Genomic DNA, 16,246 nt, shown 5'->3' on the forward strand with positions numbered 1-16,246 from the left:
ACTCATGTTCGACGCACATGAATCGAAGAGGGCTTTGGCTGAATGTCACATGATGCGTCTTGGCTCAAATCTGCGGTAATTTTGAAAAATTGTAATCTCCTCCAAATATTATGGAGTTTGCTTGATTTTGCATTCGTTTTTTGTGATCGCAAAATCCTGGAGGGACTTTTTATTCATGAATTTAATTAATTAATTTTTTTTTTTTTTTACAAATGCCTAGACCACCGATTTGAAAGAAATCAGGGATAGAAAATATGGACTGAAGTAGATAATAGTGTTTACTGTCAAATGTAATATGGTGTAACATGAAATCAAGAGACAGTTTAAAATGAAAAATAAAAGACTACTATGCTTCATATAACTATGAAGAGGGATAGACTAATAGGATACTGGACATTTATTAGGAGTCTAGTATGTTGCCAATATATTGCTGATTGAATACTAATTATCTATTAATGATTATCTATTAATGATTATCTATTAATGTGTAATTATCACATTAATCACTGCGAATTTGGCTCACAACACTTAACTCACCTCTGACTTATTACTTTCTCTTCCATATTATGACTGGTGGAACAGCAAGAGACTTATGTATATTTTAGGTTAACCAAGCACTTCATTTAGTTGATTATTTTTTTTCTTATTATTTTTGTAGGATTTGGATAAAACCAGGGAAAAGTTACGTTCTTCTAATGACACGCTAGCAGACAAAACGTCCACAACCACATTACACAGAACTCCAGATTTTTTTTGAAGATCAAGGTGGCGAGAATGGGCCGGAAGAAGATCCAGATTACTCGCATCGTTGATGAGCGAAACAGACAGGTGAGCTACTTATCTTTATACTGACCATCACTATAGCAGTTAATACCAAGGTCACAGAAAACACTCATTTCTGATTGGCTGGCTAGACTCTAAATGAGATGATAAACTCCTTGGCTTATTATTATGCTTCATATTAGGCTGCTAAATATTTAGATTTTAGTTTTAGATTCAAGGCAACAGAAGCAGCAGGAGACACAACCTTCTGAGATGTACACTATATGGCCAAAAGATACCTGGATACCTGACCATCACACACACACCCATATGTAGTTCTTCCCCAAAAGTTGGAAGCACACAATTGATTAGAATGCCTTTGTATGCTGTAGCATTACATTTTGACTTCACTGGACCTAAGAGGCCCAAACCTGTTCCAGAAAGACAATGACCAGGTGCATAAAACAAGCTCCATGAGGACATGGTTTGCCAATTTTCTCTGCACAGTGGAGTGTCCTACATAGAGCCCTGACCTCAGCCGCACTGAACCCCTTTGAGATGAACTGGAACACCGACTGCACCCCAGACCTCCTCACCCAACATCAGTGCCTGACCTCACTAATACTCTTGTGACTGAATGATCACAAATCCCCACAGGCACGCTCCAAAATCTAGTGGAAAGCCTTCCCAGAAGAGTGGAGGTTATTATAACAGAAAAGGGCAACTAAATCTGGAATGAGATGTTCAACAAACGCATGTGGGTGTGACGGCCAGGTGTCCACAAATACATCGGACATGTAGCGTAACTATAACAACAATTGTATAGTGAGAGCCCATTGATATTATGTTGACAGGATGTTAGGAAGCCATCATATTATAAGGATGTAAAATCTACACAGAGTAGGTTAGTAGCCATGGTCTCTTAATTCTGAAAGTACAATATGCACGTGTAAGTAAAAGAAGTTTGCATACCTATAGGACAAAAAAAATCACATTTCAAATATTAATCAGTTATATTAATCACACAGCAGTTCAGAAATTTGCATCTCTCCTGTATGGGATATAACTTTAATAACTTACATGCTGAATTTTTTTTTTTTTAATTATTATTATTATTTTTTTTATAACTGCCTCTTATAACAGTATCTTGCGTTTTGAGAATTTGTTTGTTAATTAAATGTCTTACTGTATGTTTTGGTGTCTAGTTGCAGTATACATTCACATTTTATTTTGAATTTCATTCCATTTTTCATTTCATTTGAACATTCTATTTGCAATTCTATTTTTGTAGCTAAATTGTAAAATAGAGAAATATTTTCCTGTTTTCATTCAAAAATCACAGAGTATTCCCCAATCTGTAAACATGGCTATATGAATGTATACACGTGCCAGTGAGCGCAGGGAACTAACGCTTAGAGTATACATTCTACACTGCCGTTATGTAGTTTGCTAATAAAAATGCAAAGAACTAGTTGTTTTACGATGTTTTGCCTGCAAATCTGGACTGATCATTTACACATTCAAAATTTTAAAGAAAATGTATAATTTTGCATTACAGTTCCATTAATATATATGGAGTTTGATGGACACTTCGGAGATGCACTGGGGAAATACTTAATAAGAAATCTAATCTGTATACCACTGTGTCCTGGTATGTTAGACTCTTGCGCACTGATCCCTCTTTTTCCTCTGGCTGCTTGATGACTGTATGAGGCAGACTGACTCTGTGGCACTGGGAGGAGGCTCACCCACCCACACACACACACTGCACCTCTTGTCCCGGGTCTCACTGGACCTGCTGTCCCTGTGCTGTGGTTGGAGTAATTAGAGCAACGAACGGCTCCATATCTCTCATTAGCCGTCAGACTCAGTCTGAGGAGGCATATAGCGTCTCTCTCTCTCTCTCGCTCTCTCGCTCTCTCTCGCTCTCTCTCGCTCTCTCTCTCTCTCTCGGTCTCTCTCCCTCTCTCGTGCTCGCTCTAACCCCTGATGGCCATCACTCAAAATGAAGCCACAGAACCGAGCTGGAATCCACCCAAGCTGCCTTGTGCTCTAAATATAAACCCTCACACCAGCACAACAAACCCTATCTTGTCTGGAAGAGCTCGAGTTTGGTTTATTATGTGCTTGATATACACTGCGCCCTTTTTAGACACGAAGCACCTCCCAGACCAGGCATCTAACTCTCTCACTCACTCACCCATTCACTCCCTCAACCACTCATTCAGTCATTCCCTCAACCACTCTCTCATTCAGTCACTCCCTCATTCAGTCACTCACTCACCCACTCACTCATTTAATCACTCCCTCACCGACTTACTCACTCAGTCAGCCACTCACTCAATCACTCACTTCCTCAGTCACCTATTCACTTACATGCTCACTCACTCGCTCACGCATTCACCTGTTCACTCACCCATTCTCACTTTCCCATGAATTCACTCATTCACTTACCTGCTTACTCACACATGCACTCATTCACTCACTCACACACTCAATGACCTGCTCACTCACTCACTGAGTCACGCACTCATACACACTCACATGTTCACTCACTCACCTGCTCACTCACCCATGCACTCATTCACTCATGCACTTATTCACTCACTCACATGCTGACTCTCTCATCTGTTCACCTTCACTCACCTGCTTACTCACAAACTCATGAACTTAAACTCATGATCTCAATCACTCACTCACCTGTTCAGTCACCCAATCAATCAATCAATCAATCAATCAATCAATCAATCAATCAACCACCCACTCCACTGACTGACTTACTCACTCATGCTGACTCAAGATTTTCAATAAGGTGGCACTTTTAAATAGTATCTTGTTTTTTTTTACCGAGTTAAGTTTTGAGCATAAGACGTTTTCTCATCCGCATGACGCCAAGGATTTACTGCACTCATTAACCAAACGCCTACAGCCAGAAGAGTATCTCCCATTATAGATGGCTCGAAGAAGAGACGTGTCTTTTCTGTGTCCGAAGGCTGTTCATTTTACATAAAATTAATAATATTCATGAATATTATATGATTTCATTCCACTCTCACTTCTCTGTTGTCTCATAAAGGCCTCCACAAAAAAGGAAATAAAAGACAAAATAAGAGAAAAGCTTTCAAGTGCAAAATTATCCAGAATAACATCACCCAGAAGAGTTACAATGACATCTTACACTTGTTTAATGTTTGATATTTGTTTATATTTGATGTCATTTGCTTTCAGTTAGAAATAGCAGGCTTAGACTTTTTTTTTCATTATAGTTTTTAAAAAATGTAACAATAAACACTTTAAATTTGTTAAATTTTTTGAAAGCATAAAAAGTAATAGATATCAATTTTATATATATATATATATATATATATATATATATATAATATATATATATATTGCATAATTTATTCATATAATTACCTAACCTTTCTCATCTATGACCCAGACACCGTGCAGAACAACTTCCACATTTGAACTAGGACATTTATCATATCTGGAAGTATTGAGGTCAGTCAGGCCAGACCTGTGTTGTACGGGCCAGCTGAGTTGTGCGGTTAAACAAAGGTGGGGAGGGGACCGCAGCAGGATGCTCTGTAAAAGTGCTGCTTCAGATCAGTGGCACTGTGCCCTTGTTATTGATATAATTTAACATTTGCACACAATCTAGTTGGCGGCTGAACGCTTGTCTGTATGTGCCTTATTGATATTTATAGTTCAATCGGTCATACAGATAGATTGACACTTTCAGCTTTGTGGAGTAAATGCATATAAATAATATCAGAGTACAAACTAGTAACACCTTCCTGATAAATTATATTTTTGGCCAACATCCTGTATTTAATATCCCATATAAATCTCCATGGAAATTACCCCAAAATGTTCATCCCTCGGCAACCTTACACTCAGCAGGCCACAAAGTGCTGACAGCAAAGTCAAGCGTCACTGAAGTATTATGAAATGCTGAGCGCAGGATTTCATAACAAGCTAAACTGCATGGCTAGAGAAAGGCCAAAAAAAAGTGCTTCCCTCTCTAAATCGTGCATTTGTAAAGTAATGACGTGGACCTGTCTTTCGCGATGAATTTGATGGCACCAGCCCGGCACAGATGACAGCGTTCATGCAGCGCCGTGCCGTCCGCGCCTCAGCACTGAAGTGGTGGCAGGTTTAGCATTCCTCAGGGATGGGTGATAATTGGCAAGGAACATGACGAGATCTGGCAACCCTGACAGCTGTGCTCTGTCACACTGGTGCGAACAGAGGAGTGGAACTGGGTTCTCGTGACTCTCTTAATGAGGCCATTACACACTTATTATCTCCAAGGGCAGGACGCTGCAGCATGAACATGAATTTTACAGTCCAGAACAAGAACGGGGTGTGCCTGCGTAACTGCTGTAGTGTTGAACGAGCACAGAGAGAACATCAGTATGTGTCAGTAGGGTTTAAAAGCAATAGTTTGGCCAAAAAAATGAGCATTATTTCAAATTGAAGCTGTGCATTAACCTGGAAAAATTCTCTGATGGCATCAGAAACATGAAACATCATAGCTTACATATTGCTTAATAATGGGGTTCAATTTTGATCTTATCAATAGATCTCTTGTAGTTATGGTTATTGAGCGATGATTTGCGCTGTTTAAGCGATATTTTAAGGTGCTTGAGTGGCATTTAGCAGCAAAAGCTCTTGTCATTTTATATGTTTTTGTTCTGTTGAGTTATTTTGATGAGTGGCGCTTCTGAGATTTTTGATTGTTCTCTCTCTCTCTCTCTCTCTCTCTCTCTCTCTCTCTCTCTCTCTCTCTCTCTCTCTCTCTCTCTCTCTCTCTCTCTCTCTATATATATATATATATATATATATATATATATATATATATATATATATATATATATATATATATATATATATATATACGTATATGTGTGTGTGTGTGTATATATATATATATATGTGTGTATATATATATATATATATATATATATATATATATATATATATATATATATATATATATATATATATATATATATATATGTATATATATGTATGTATGTATGTATGTATGTATATGTGTGTGTGTGTGTGTGTGTATACACAATTTTTTTTTTTTTCCCTAATAACACTTGTTTTCTGTCATGTTCTGCTGTAGGTGACCTTCACTAAGAGGAAGTTTGGCCTGATGAAGAAGGCGTACGAGCTGAGTGTGCTGTGCGACTGCGAGATCGCACTCATCATCTTCAACAGCTCCAATAAGCTCTTCCAGTACGCCAGCACAGACATGGACAAGGTTTTACTCAAGTACACCGAGTACAACGAGCCTCACGAGAGCCGGACTAACTCGGACATTGTCGAGGTGAAGGGTTGCATGTTACACAGAGCTACAAAGTTTCAGACTCAAAAGATGTTCAATATATTCAATTTGATATCACCTTCCTACTTTGTCACTGGCTAACACACTACCAGTGAAAGGTTTGGACACGTGTCCTTTTGATCAGTAGCCCAAAGCCTTAACCTCTGAATCACCAATGCCCCAGAAAGTATATCTATATTTTACTGTGTATGGTCTGCACACCAGATTTGCATGGTGTTCTTTTTTGTTTCTCACTGAAAGGTGATCGTGATCAGAAATCAGATCAGATCGGGATCAGATTGGGATCAAGGAAAATTGGCAGCTTGAAAAATGTTAACATGTATGTTTTGTCTGCAATGTTAAGGGATTATTTGAGACCACAAAAGTTTGTTTGTAACGTTTGATGTTCCGTGACACACCGACTCGTCTTTTGTGTCACACCAGTTGAAAAACACGTGAAATATGACATGAATTTAAACCGAAATAGATAAACATATTGGGATGAAGCAGACAGAACTGCAGTGTGTAGGCTTGCAGACTGTTTTCGCTGCTGCTGCAGTATATTTTCTGCACACTCCGTCCTCCCATTTAGCCCTGATGCCTCAGTAATTAAAGATCAGTCTGTCAGTCAGACTAGTATCACGTCGTGGCATTTCTCTGGCCATCCTGACCTTCACAAGCATTTGCTATTAGCAAATTATCTTGTCCATTACCGTTTGTCCTTGCAAGTGTGGTTTTGTGAGCCAGTACTCTTATGCTATTGCTGCTGCTTGTTTAATCTAATAAATTTCAGTTACAAGGATGTTCCATTGATCTCTTTTAGAGAAGGAAAACAGTTTGGCATCAGCATCCTGAGACCTATAAATTATTAGCACAGGACCAGTTGTTGCAAAGAGTATTTTCGGATCCAGAAGAACTTCAGAAGGGTAGTGCATTTTTTATTTGACCAATCATAGAAGTCATTTCGAAGGCTGAATGTGGGAGAAATCAATATGTACACAAAATCAATATGTACATTTTGTAACGCCTGTTGGGACTTGACCAAGACGAGCAGACGGCATTTCTTACTGTAAGTCATGTGTTGACGAACACATCGAAAGGAAGTGCTACTAATTGGTTGACTCTAAAAATAAATGCGTAGTGCTGTCCAAAATACACACACGGAAACCTGAGCTGCGTTTAGCCAAGGGAACTTGGCATGCGATTTTGGCAGACCCGGCATGTATTTGCCCACTGCTAATGGCACATTAAAAAAAAAATTTTTTAAAAAACAACTGAGTGACTTATGAAGGCGTTGCAGTTTCTGTTGCCTTTATTTTCAGGTTGTTTTTTTTATACTACAAGTACAGATTCACATGATTAAAGAAACACAGCAAGGATAATATAATATGGCAAATAGTGGAATGAATCGTTGAAATGAGTCGTGATAACTCCTACAGTTCCTGATTTCTTTTTCTGCTTCCTGTTTCTCCCCTAGGCCCTTAACAAGAAGGAGCAGCGTGGTTCTGAGAGCCCAGAGGTGGACACATGCCCGTATGTTCTCACCCCACACACTGAGGAGAAATACCAGAAGATTAATGAAGAGTTCGATAACATGATGCGCAGTCATAAAATGGTAGGTTCTGTTAGAGAAAATCATGCTTCATCATATACTTTGCTCAATTTCTTTACATGGACTATGGAACATTTTACGAATCAATAAACGGAACAAGTTGTTATTTATACCACAGTACTGTTGAATTCAGACAGTAGTTCCAGCTGCAAGGCAGATCACAGGTTTATATTTTTAATGCACTCATTCTAATACGCCATCGTTTCTATAGTAACAACTTACACAGGGACACTCCATATAATCTAAGCCTAATAATAAACAGATTTTAAAAACTTATTGTTTTTATTTATCAAAGAAAAACAGAGATTCTTTGATGGGGAAACTTTCTGTAAGGAGAAGTTTGGTTAACGTTTCTTTAAGGAGTCTCCAGAAAGTCTTTAGGACAGATGACTAAGTGCTTTCTATGTTTTTTTCAGTAACATGACAAGCTTTTTTCTTTTTTTTCTTTTTTAAACTTATTACCATTAAAAGTGATTTTTTAAAAAAGAGGCTGGTGAGGGAACAACTGTTTATTTCTGCCGTAATGTAAAACTTATAGCAGGAACTAACTTGCACATTAAATGTGACTATACACAGATAAAAATGACGAATATGTACTGTATGTATGACGTGTCATTCTGAAATAAATAAAACTTGTAATTCTTGACAAATTGCTGTTGTGTAAAAGGAATAAAACACTTTGGGATGTGCTGCCATAGGAAAATAATCAACCTGGGTGTGGTAACAGCAGCTCTGCTTCATGTTGTTGATTATTTTCCTATAACAGCACACCCTGGCACATTTTATACCTTCCATAGCTTCTTTCAACTGAATTTCTCAATGCCTTGACCACGCTGGTTGTCTGGTAGCCGGCGGTTTTGTCTCAGCAGAGCTTCTCCATGCCTTTGGCACTGCCAGTCTCTGAGCATAGTGTCCACTCCTACAGCAGCATCGGGGCTCTGGGTGAGGCCGGCATGCTGTCTCCATCCTCCAACACGCTGCAGAGATCTCCGAACACACGACTCGCAGGTCAGCTCTACGTGAGGGAAAGTAAGGTGGTATTGTATTCTCTTAATGTAACAAGTAAGAGAAGCTTATATGCTTTACTTTAACAACTTGTTTTAAAATGGGTCGAATTGTTCAGTATCATAAAAAAAGATTTGCTCATGTGGTTTCTGATACAGTATGACATCTTGTAAAGGTAGACTAAAAACCGTAGTGAATGCCATCTTGAATCCAAATCGATTTCATTTTCAGCACAATGTTTACACGGTGCTAAACTGGTGGCTATAAGCTTCCTTTAATTGTTAGCAACATCAGTCTCATCGCCTCAGTGGAAAACTACTTTTGGACACAAAGTATGTCTTCACTAACAAAGTACATTTAAGTGGGAAATTGATTCTGTTGTTGTTGTTGTTGTTGTTGTTGTTGTTGTTTGGCTGAACTCTTTAACTTTTTGTAATACTATGTGTCTTCATGTTCTCACTGTTTTATTTACACCACTTAGAGACCTCTGCTTAATTGTTTGTGTGAGCCAAGTGGAAGAAGATGAAATAATGAATAGATAAACAAAGAATATAAATGTGCCATTGCACCAAAGCAACTTGCTATCTTGTAACTAATGTCCTACATACAGTCATAAAAATGGGCATTTGTTTAATTTTTGTGATTGTGTTTTGTGTGTGTTTAGCTGGTGTACACACTTCCTCAGACCACACACCCAACGGTGTCCACTCCGCTTCGATAGGTGAGTTGTTTCTTTCTACACTTTGATTGCACATGATTCACGTGTGGTTATATACGGTCAGTTTTAATTTCACCCTTATAATTGAAGACTCGCCACTAATACTTGATACACAACAGCATCAAGTATAGCGATCTTTATGTTTTAACACTTTTGGAAAGAACAAAGAAGAAAACACAGACAGATGACACTGTTGTAACATTTCATTTTTTTGGAAATTGAAACTGTGATTAAAGCTGCAGAATTTGGCACATGCTTTCCAGACGCATACATCATACAAAGAAACGCCAACCATTACTAGGCATTACTCAGCTTTACGTGAATGTGTATCTCAACTATCAGATTAATCCTAAATCGTGTTTAGTGTACAGCAATAAACGTTACAAAAATGTACATTTTTCTAAAACCCTAAAAATTACGTACAGCAGCTTTAATGCTACAGCACTGTGGTCGAACTATAGCACATACACATAGAATATGCTTATGTACAGGCAAGTACTTTTAGGAGTCGTGTGTGTGTGTGTGAGAGAGAGAGAAAGAGATGGAGAGATACTGTACCCAGCCGACTCGACCCTGTTTGTGATAGATGCAGTCAGGATGTGAGATAACTTTCCCCAGACATTAGAGCAATCTCTTTACACACGATAGTCTTGACTCTCAGGGACTCTCAGATTTAAGCCACCCGTAATGCCACTCAAAATTGTTTTCATTTATTTAGAATTTAAAGTAGATCAATTAATGGTCTAATGTTAGATGATTTTACTGAGTATGCTGCAATAAAAAGCAAAGCGTTCGGCTCACAGGTCCACTTTGTGAGGTTCGGTCCTGAACTCAGGTTATTGTCTGTGTAGAGTTTCTCCCCATGCCCATGTTTCCTCCAGTCTTCCCAGAGAGGTTTCCTCCCACCAGGTCATTCCATCTCAAGTGGTCCAATGCAGTTTGCTTGACCATTTTAAATTTTCCTTCCTTTTTTTTTTTTTTTTTGAGTGATCACCTCTATGTATTGGCATTGATATATACCTCAATGACAAGCATAAACTATTGTATGTCAATCATAAACAAAACAAATAAATCAGTATTTTATAGTATTTATTTGTTATGCTTATATTACACCTCTTCATTTCTCAAAATACATGAATAAAGTAGGCTTTTCCCCAGATTTCTACTAGCCCTATCTCTGTAACCACTGGAATCTGTGAAAATTTCACGTTCATATCTGCTCCCTCACCAGAGATATTCAACGTGAAATTGAGGGGAATTTAAAAAAAATTGCACTTTCTCACCCCCATAAAAAAGGGAAGTCTCAAACCTGATATGTTCTGCATGCACACAATACTTACCCACGTACCCCCTAAAACAATTAAGACTGAAACCAGAGCCCTTCCCATTATAAATTGACCCTTAAAGTGGAACTGTGAGCAATCTTGAGCATTATATTTGGACATAAGTTCTAAGGAACACAAACGTGCAAAATGTTTTATATATGTACCTTATAATGTGCTCTAGAGATCAATGTTCCAAGGATCTAGGACCATCCTAAGCCGAGATATTGAGGTTTACATAAATAGCTGTACAACCAAAATTTGTTGCGTGCCATGACGATGGCCATCGTAGTTAAACCAAGTGGAATGACACATCAGTAAGTGGATTGGTTATGCGATCGTGCCCCTGATCGTGCACATGAATGAGTGTGTTAGTGTGTGTGTTTGTGTGTGCATGATGCCCAATACCGGACTAGCATGTGGTTCAGGATGCATTCCCGTCATGCTCCCAGTGTTCCTGACCTTGACCAGGATAAAGGGGTTACTGAAGATGAATGAATGAAGGGTGTACTATATTACAAGCAGCCCATGTATGTGTTTAATTGTGTATTTGGTCATATACCGCGGTGGAATGGTTCTATATTTCATTTGAATGTAATATTTTTATTTTCCAATTATTAGACTCACTCGATTAATCTGACTAAGAAGCAGGCTTACAGTATTTTATTCTGATTTATACATTTAAAGGAAAATGCTCGTTTTTGTTGATTACACTGATTAAGTACAAACTCAATAATTGTCATACTCCTGTCATGCTGCTCTAATGTGTGTTTTCTGTGTCTCCCCTCAGTCAACAGCTACATCAGTGCTCAAGGAGAGAACAGCATGGGGAGAGGACCAACAGCTAAATCTGCAGCATCCCCTACAGGAAACCTCACACCCATCGGACATAAGCCAGAGCTCCGAGTGCTCATTCCACCATCCTGTAAAATCTCACCAGCTCTGGTGAGACACATAGTGCTGATCCAGTTTCCCAAACTAATCCTGCCTTCTTCACTTCTCATTAGAAAATCGTCCTACAGAAACGTACCTGCATGACAGAAGATTTCCAGAAAATTCTTTGAATTGTGCACAGTTCCTACTTGAACAATGTTGACATACATACATGTTGACCGATCAACAGCTGTAATATGTATTTAGTGCACAAACATGCTCCAAAACGTGAATTGAGGTACATTACTATAGAGCCATAATTCCCATTAATTAGCCTAAAAATGCAACCAAAAAAAAGTCTTACAGTACAGTAGTACATGCGTTAAGGTTTTGCATGATGTAAAACCTTAAATGTAGACTGCATCGTGTTTAAAGAATTACTGGATGCTCAGTACAGAACCAAACACTAAGATAAGGTCGTCTGGTAAGCAAAATTCTTTTCATTTCTTTAAAATATGTGACTCTGTCTTGCAAGCAGCCAGAGGAGGAAGAGGGAAATTTGGTAAGTTAAAAGATAAATGACTTGAACTTATTTTCTCATTAAAACATCTAGAGGCCACAGTTGGTCCAGCTTGTGTCTTGATCATTAATTTCAGTTTGGTGCATTAGAGCAGAAAGAACATTAAACTATGCAGGCTAGGGTAACATCAGGAAAACAACTGGGGAAACCGCTTTGCTTTATTCACGGGGTGTGTAAAGTTTTCTTTCTAGGGATCTGATCAAGGAAAAACATATGAAAACAAAGAAATAAATAATAAGCATGCTTGATTGCAATCATTTTTCTCTGTTAGGTTTCATTTAGGTGAACAGGTGAGTTTCAAATACTTTCAGCCGCACGCTTGAACAGAAAGATTGTACAGATTTAACTCGCTCAATAGTTAAAGGACTCCTGGCAAATTAAGCACGTGGACTTTCTTCTGAACTCCGAACAAAACACACTTTAGCAGCGTGACTGAAATCTTCATTCACTTTCTATTTTTCGTTTGACCCAAAGGATTGGTACCATTATTTTAAGCCTGTAGAATTAATCTGAATTAAGGTTTAGGAAAAAGGAAATGGGACGAGGTCAGGAGCCGAGCTGTTCTTGGATTTGGTTCTATGCGATGTTGACACCCAGGAACCTTATTTGTACTTTTTTAAGCAGGTCATCCGTTTTTATTTTTAAAATGACTCACAGTACAGCTTGTACACCCCTGTTTATTGTAAAGTGCTCTGATTTACAGCACTTCACTTGTTTCTCTTTTTAAGACTAATAGCCTAACAATGACTGTAATTAATGAGTGTATTTAAGGAACGGTTTGGAAAAGTTTCCATGTTGACAGGAACGACGACCATGCTGTGTCTCAGTAACCTGAACCCTAAACTGCTCTGTTGGCTCTGTAAAGTTTACAACCAACATTGTAAATTTTATTCACCAGTAGCATTTTATTCATCCAGATACTTCTTGTTTTATGTACGTTTCAGAGGATAAACAGCCCACCATCCAGCCAATCACTGAGCACGCAGGGGGTGTCCATGACAACATCCAGTATGCACCCACAGGGCCTGCTGTACCCCTCTATGACATCAGCATACAGCTCAGGTGAGTGCACTTTCAGTACAGCATGGAGTTCACTGTACTGAAGACACTGAAGTCAAACAGCTGTATTACTTGTGTATTTATTTCTAAGCACTAATATATTTCAGATTATGGCTTAAACAGCTCAGAGCTCAATAACCTACATGGCTTCAGCATGCCAGACAACCTGACTTTGGCTTCAGGGTCACCATGGCAACATACTCAGATAGCAATTACTTCTCAGGGGTGAGTGAGTTTCTGTCATTCCATCCCACCCACCCATTCATTCATCCATCAGCCATCAATCCATCCATCCATCCATCCATCCATCCCTCCATTCCACAATCCTTTCTTCTGTTCATGTTTCCATTATTCATCTATCCAATTCAATTGTTCAGTCATCCATTCCACCCATCATTCATTCACCCATCCATTTAGATGTTCATATTTAGATGTTCATTTAACTTCCATTTATGCATGCATACATTTACTCATCTAATCATCTATCTATTCTTCCTCCATTCACCCATCCATCCATCACCTACCCATACACGTCATTCATTCTTCCAAATAATAGATGGTTGCATAGATCCATCCATGCTTATGTAATGTATATCCATATATTTCTTCATTTCTCCATCACCACCACCACCCACCACCCCATCCATCCATTTACCCCTCAGTGTATTAATTCATTTGTAAATTCAATCATCCATTCATCCTCCTTTCAGCCATGCATCAGTTATGTGCATTATCAGTACACTTATTCATCCATCCAAATAAAAGATGGTTGGATAGATGTTTGCAAGAATACATGCAATAATGCAAACACTTCATCCATCTATCCATTTACCCATGTACTTATTTATTCCTCCATCTATTCACCATACATCCAATTATTCTTCTTTCCTTCATCTATCATTCCATTTGCACCTCTATCTATCCATCCCTTTGTACATCCATTTATTTAGTCGATCCATTGCCCCACCGTTCACTCATTCATCTACCTATTCATCTACTCACTCTTAAAAAAAGGGTACTTCAAGGGTCTTTTAGATTGAAAAAAAGACCTCAAGGTCTTTTGGGTTGTTTTCTGTCCATCCATCCATCACTCATCCACCCATACTTTGATCTTTCCATCATCCATTCATCACCCATCCATCTATACATCCATTGATCCATTCAATTCTATAATAGTAACCAGAATAATCACAAAAATATCCCGTCTTTTCTTTCCTGCAGAGTCTCTCGTTCCTTATCCCATGTCTCTGAGCCGTCCTCCAGGTCTTCTCCAATCATGGATATAAAAGCTGAGCCTGTGTCTCCCCCAATGGCTTTCCTCTCCGCCCCTCCCTCCTCTTCTCTCCACTCTCCAGCTGAAAGCCTTGCCTCCTCTTGCAGCTCATACGAAGGAAGTGAGCGAGAGGAGCAGTGCAGAGATGCCTATCCCTCTGTGCCCACCCCGGGTCAGGGCAACGGCCCATCCGAGGGCATCAGGGGTCCATCACTCAAACGGCTGCGCACAGAGAGCTGGGTGACCTAGCACTCAATAGGAATCGGCTGTTGGAAGGAAAGCAAGCAGGGAGCAAACCGTCTGGTCACTATTTATTGCAAATAACAGTATTGCCATTGTCCCTTTTTAATATATGTAGCAGGAACTATAGGGACATGACATAAGACACAGGAAAAGGGTGTGTCCTGAAGGAAAACTCTTCTTACAGGGTTGTACAGGGATGACTAATAGTCAAGTCATACCTTTTTATCAGCAGAAAATCAAATTTATGAACAGCCTGTAGGATGTTTTTGTTGTTTGTTTGTTTTTTTTGATCAGGGAGTAAAGTTTAGCTTTTAATTATATTTGTAGTATGACATCAAGCCAAAAGTGTTTGATATTTGTAAATGTTTATACAGTTTTCTTTATGGGTCTTCAATCTGAAGCATGAATTTGAGCCAGTAATTGCCTGCTTCAAAATATACTCCATAGTGCTCTGGGCATAGATTGTTTGCGAGAAAGTGTGTTTTCATTCTTTCTTTCATTTTCATGCTAGTATATGCAAACAAACATGAGCATTATTAAAACTCGTTGTTCTTTGGACTTTATAATGAATAAGCTGTAAATGCATGCTGTAATCAAATGTTAGTGCAGGGGAGTCAAACTCAATATCCAGTTGCTATGCCCTTTCTGAGGTTCAAGTGCAATAAGGAGCTAAGTGTGTCATTGTTCTGTGACCACTTCTGTCACTAATGATGACATAAGCCTCATTAACTTCACATAAGTGAAGTGCAGACACAAGGAAGGAAAAACTAAGCATTTAGGACAGAGTGTTATCACTTACTCAATGTGACGTTACATACTCAAATGCTTAGAGAAGGTGCTGTCACTATATATGTAATTATATCAGCTGATTTAGCATCATTTGTATCCATAACGTTTTTTTCTCTCTTCATTATGTAGGCTCTAGTTTTGCATAAGCGGCCGCTGTTGATTTTGCAGCGGTGTAGCCAGAGGGTGTGTTAATGACTCATAGAGGGCGCACATAAGTACCATTCTGAACCCCAAAATCATTAAAGGGACACTCTGGAACCTTGTGGATTTCATGGACGCACACAAAAAAGGTCCAAAGGACCTCAAGTATGCCACTTGTGACAGGAGGCTTCAGTGCTGTGAAAAAGTATTTGCCCCATCCTGATTTCTTCTGTTTTTGTGTATATCTCGTACTAAATTGTTTCAGAAATTAAAACAAAGGCAATCTGAGTAAACACAAAATACAGTTTTTAAATGAAATGTTATTTATGGAAGCAAAAAAAAAAATATCCAATACAAACTGGGCATGTGTGAAAATGTATTTGCCCCCATAGTTACTAATTCCCCAAATCTATGAAACTGCATTCATAATGGTGTTCAGCTGGACTAGACATAACCTGACCTGATTACTGCAAACCCTGTTCAATCAAATCAACACTTAAATAGAACTTTTTCAACAGCATGAAGTTG

The 16,246-nt window shown here is 38.7% G+C and overlaps 1 protein-coding gene across 3 annotated transcripts in view; it reads left to right on the top strand.

The window, feature by feature from the left end:
* Window positions 1-15,244, top strand: part of LOC108271125 (myocyte-specific enhancer factor 2A) — a 33,861-nt gene extending 18,617 nt beyond the window's left edge. For 2 of the 3 annotated variants that reach the window (XM_053683268.1, XM_017478426.3), the window contains 9 exons: window positions 659-828; window positions 5,903-6,106; window positions 7,581-7,718; window positions 8,564-8,744; window positions 9,385-9,441; window positions 11,551-11,705; window positions 13,158-13,275; window positions 13,380-13,497; window positions 14,494-15,244. In XM_053683268.1, the coding sequence (XP_053539243.1) occupies window positions 775-828; window positions 5,903-6,106; window positions 7,581-7,718; window positions 8,564-8,744; window positions 9,385-9,441; window positions 11,551-11,705; window positions 13,158-13,275; window positions 13,380-13,497; window positions 14,494-14,794 (1,326 nt within the window). In that variant the 5' untranslated portion in view covers window positions 659-774 and the 3' untranslated portion in view covers window positions 14,795-15,244. The remainder of the gene's footprint in view (window positions 1-658; window positions 829-5,902; window positions 6,107-7,580; window positions 7,719-8,563; window positions 8,745-9,384; window positions 9,442-11,550; window positions 11,706-13,157; window positions 13,276-13,379; window positions 13,498-14,493) is intronic. The other variant, XM_017478428.3, reaches the window with a different exon arrangement.
* Window positions 15,245-16,246: the final 1,002 nt, after the last annotated feature.

This window comes from Ictalurus punctatus, chromosome 10 (genome assembly GCF_001660625.3).
Source record: "Ictalurus punctatus breed USDA103 chromosome 10, Coco_2.0, whole genome shotgun sequence".
Taxonomy (NCBI): Eukaryota; Metazoa; Chordata; class Actinopteri; order Siluriformes; family Ictaluridae; genus Ictalurus; species Ictalurus punctatus.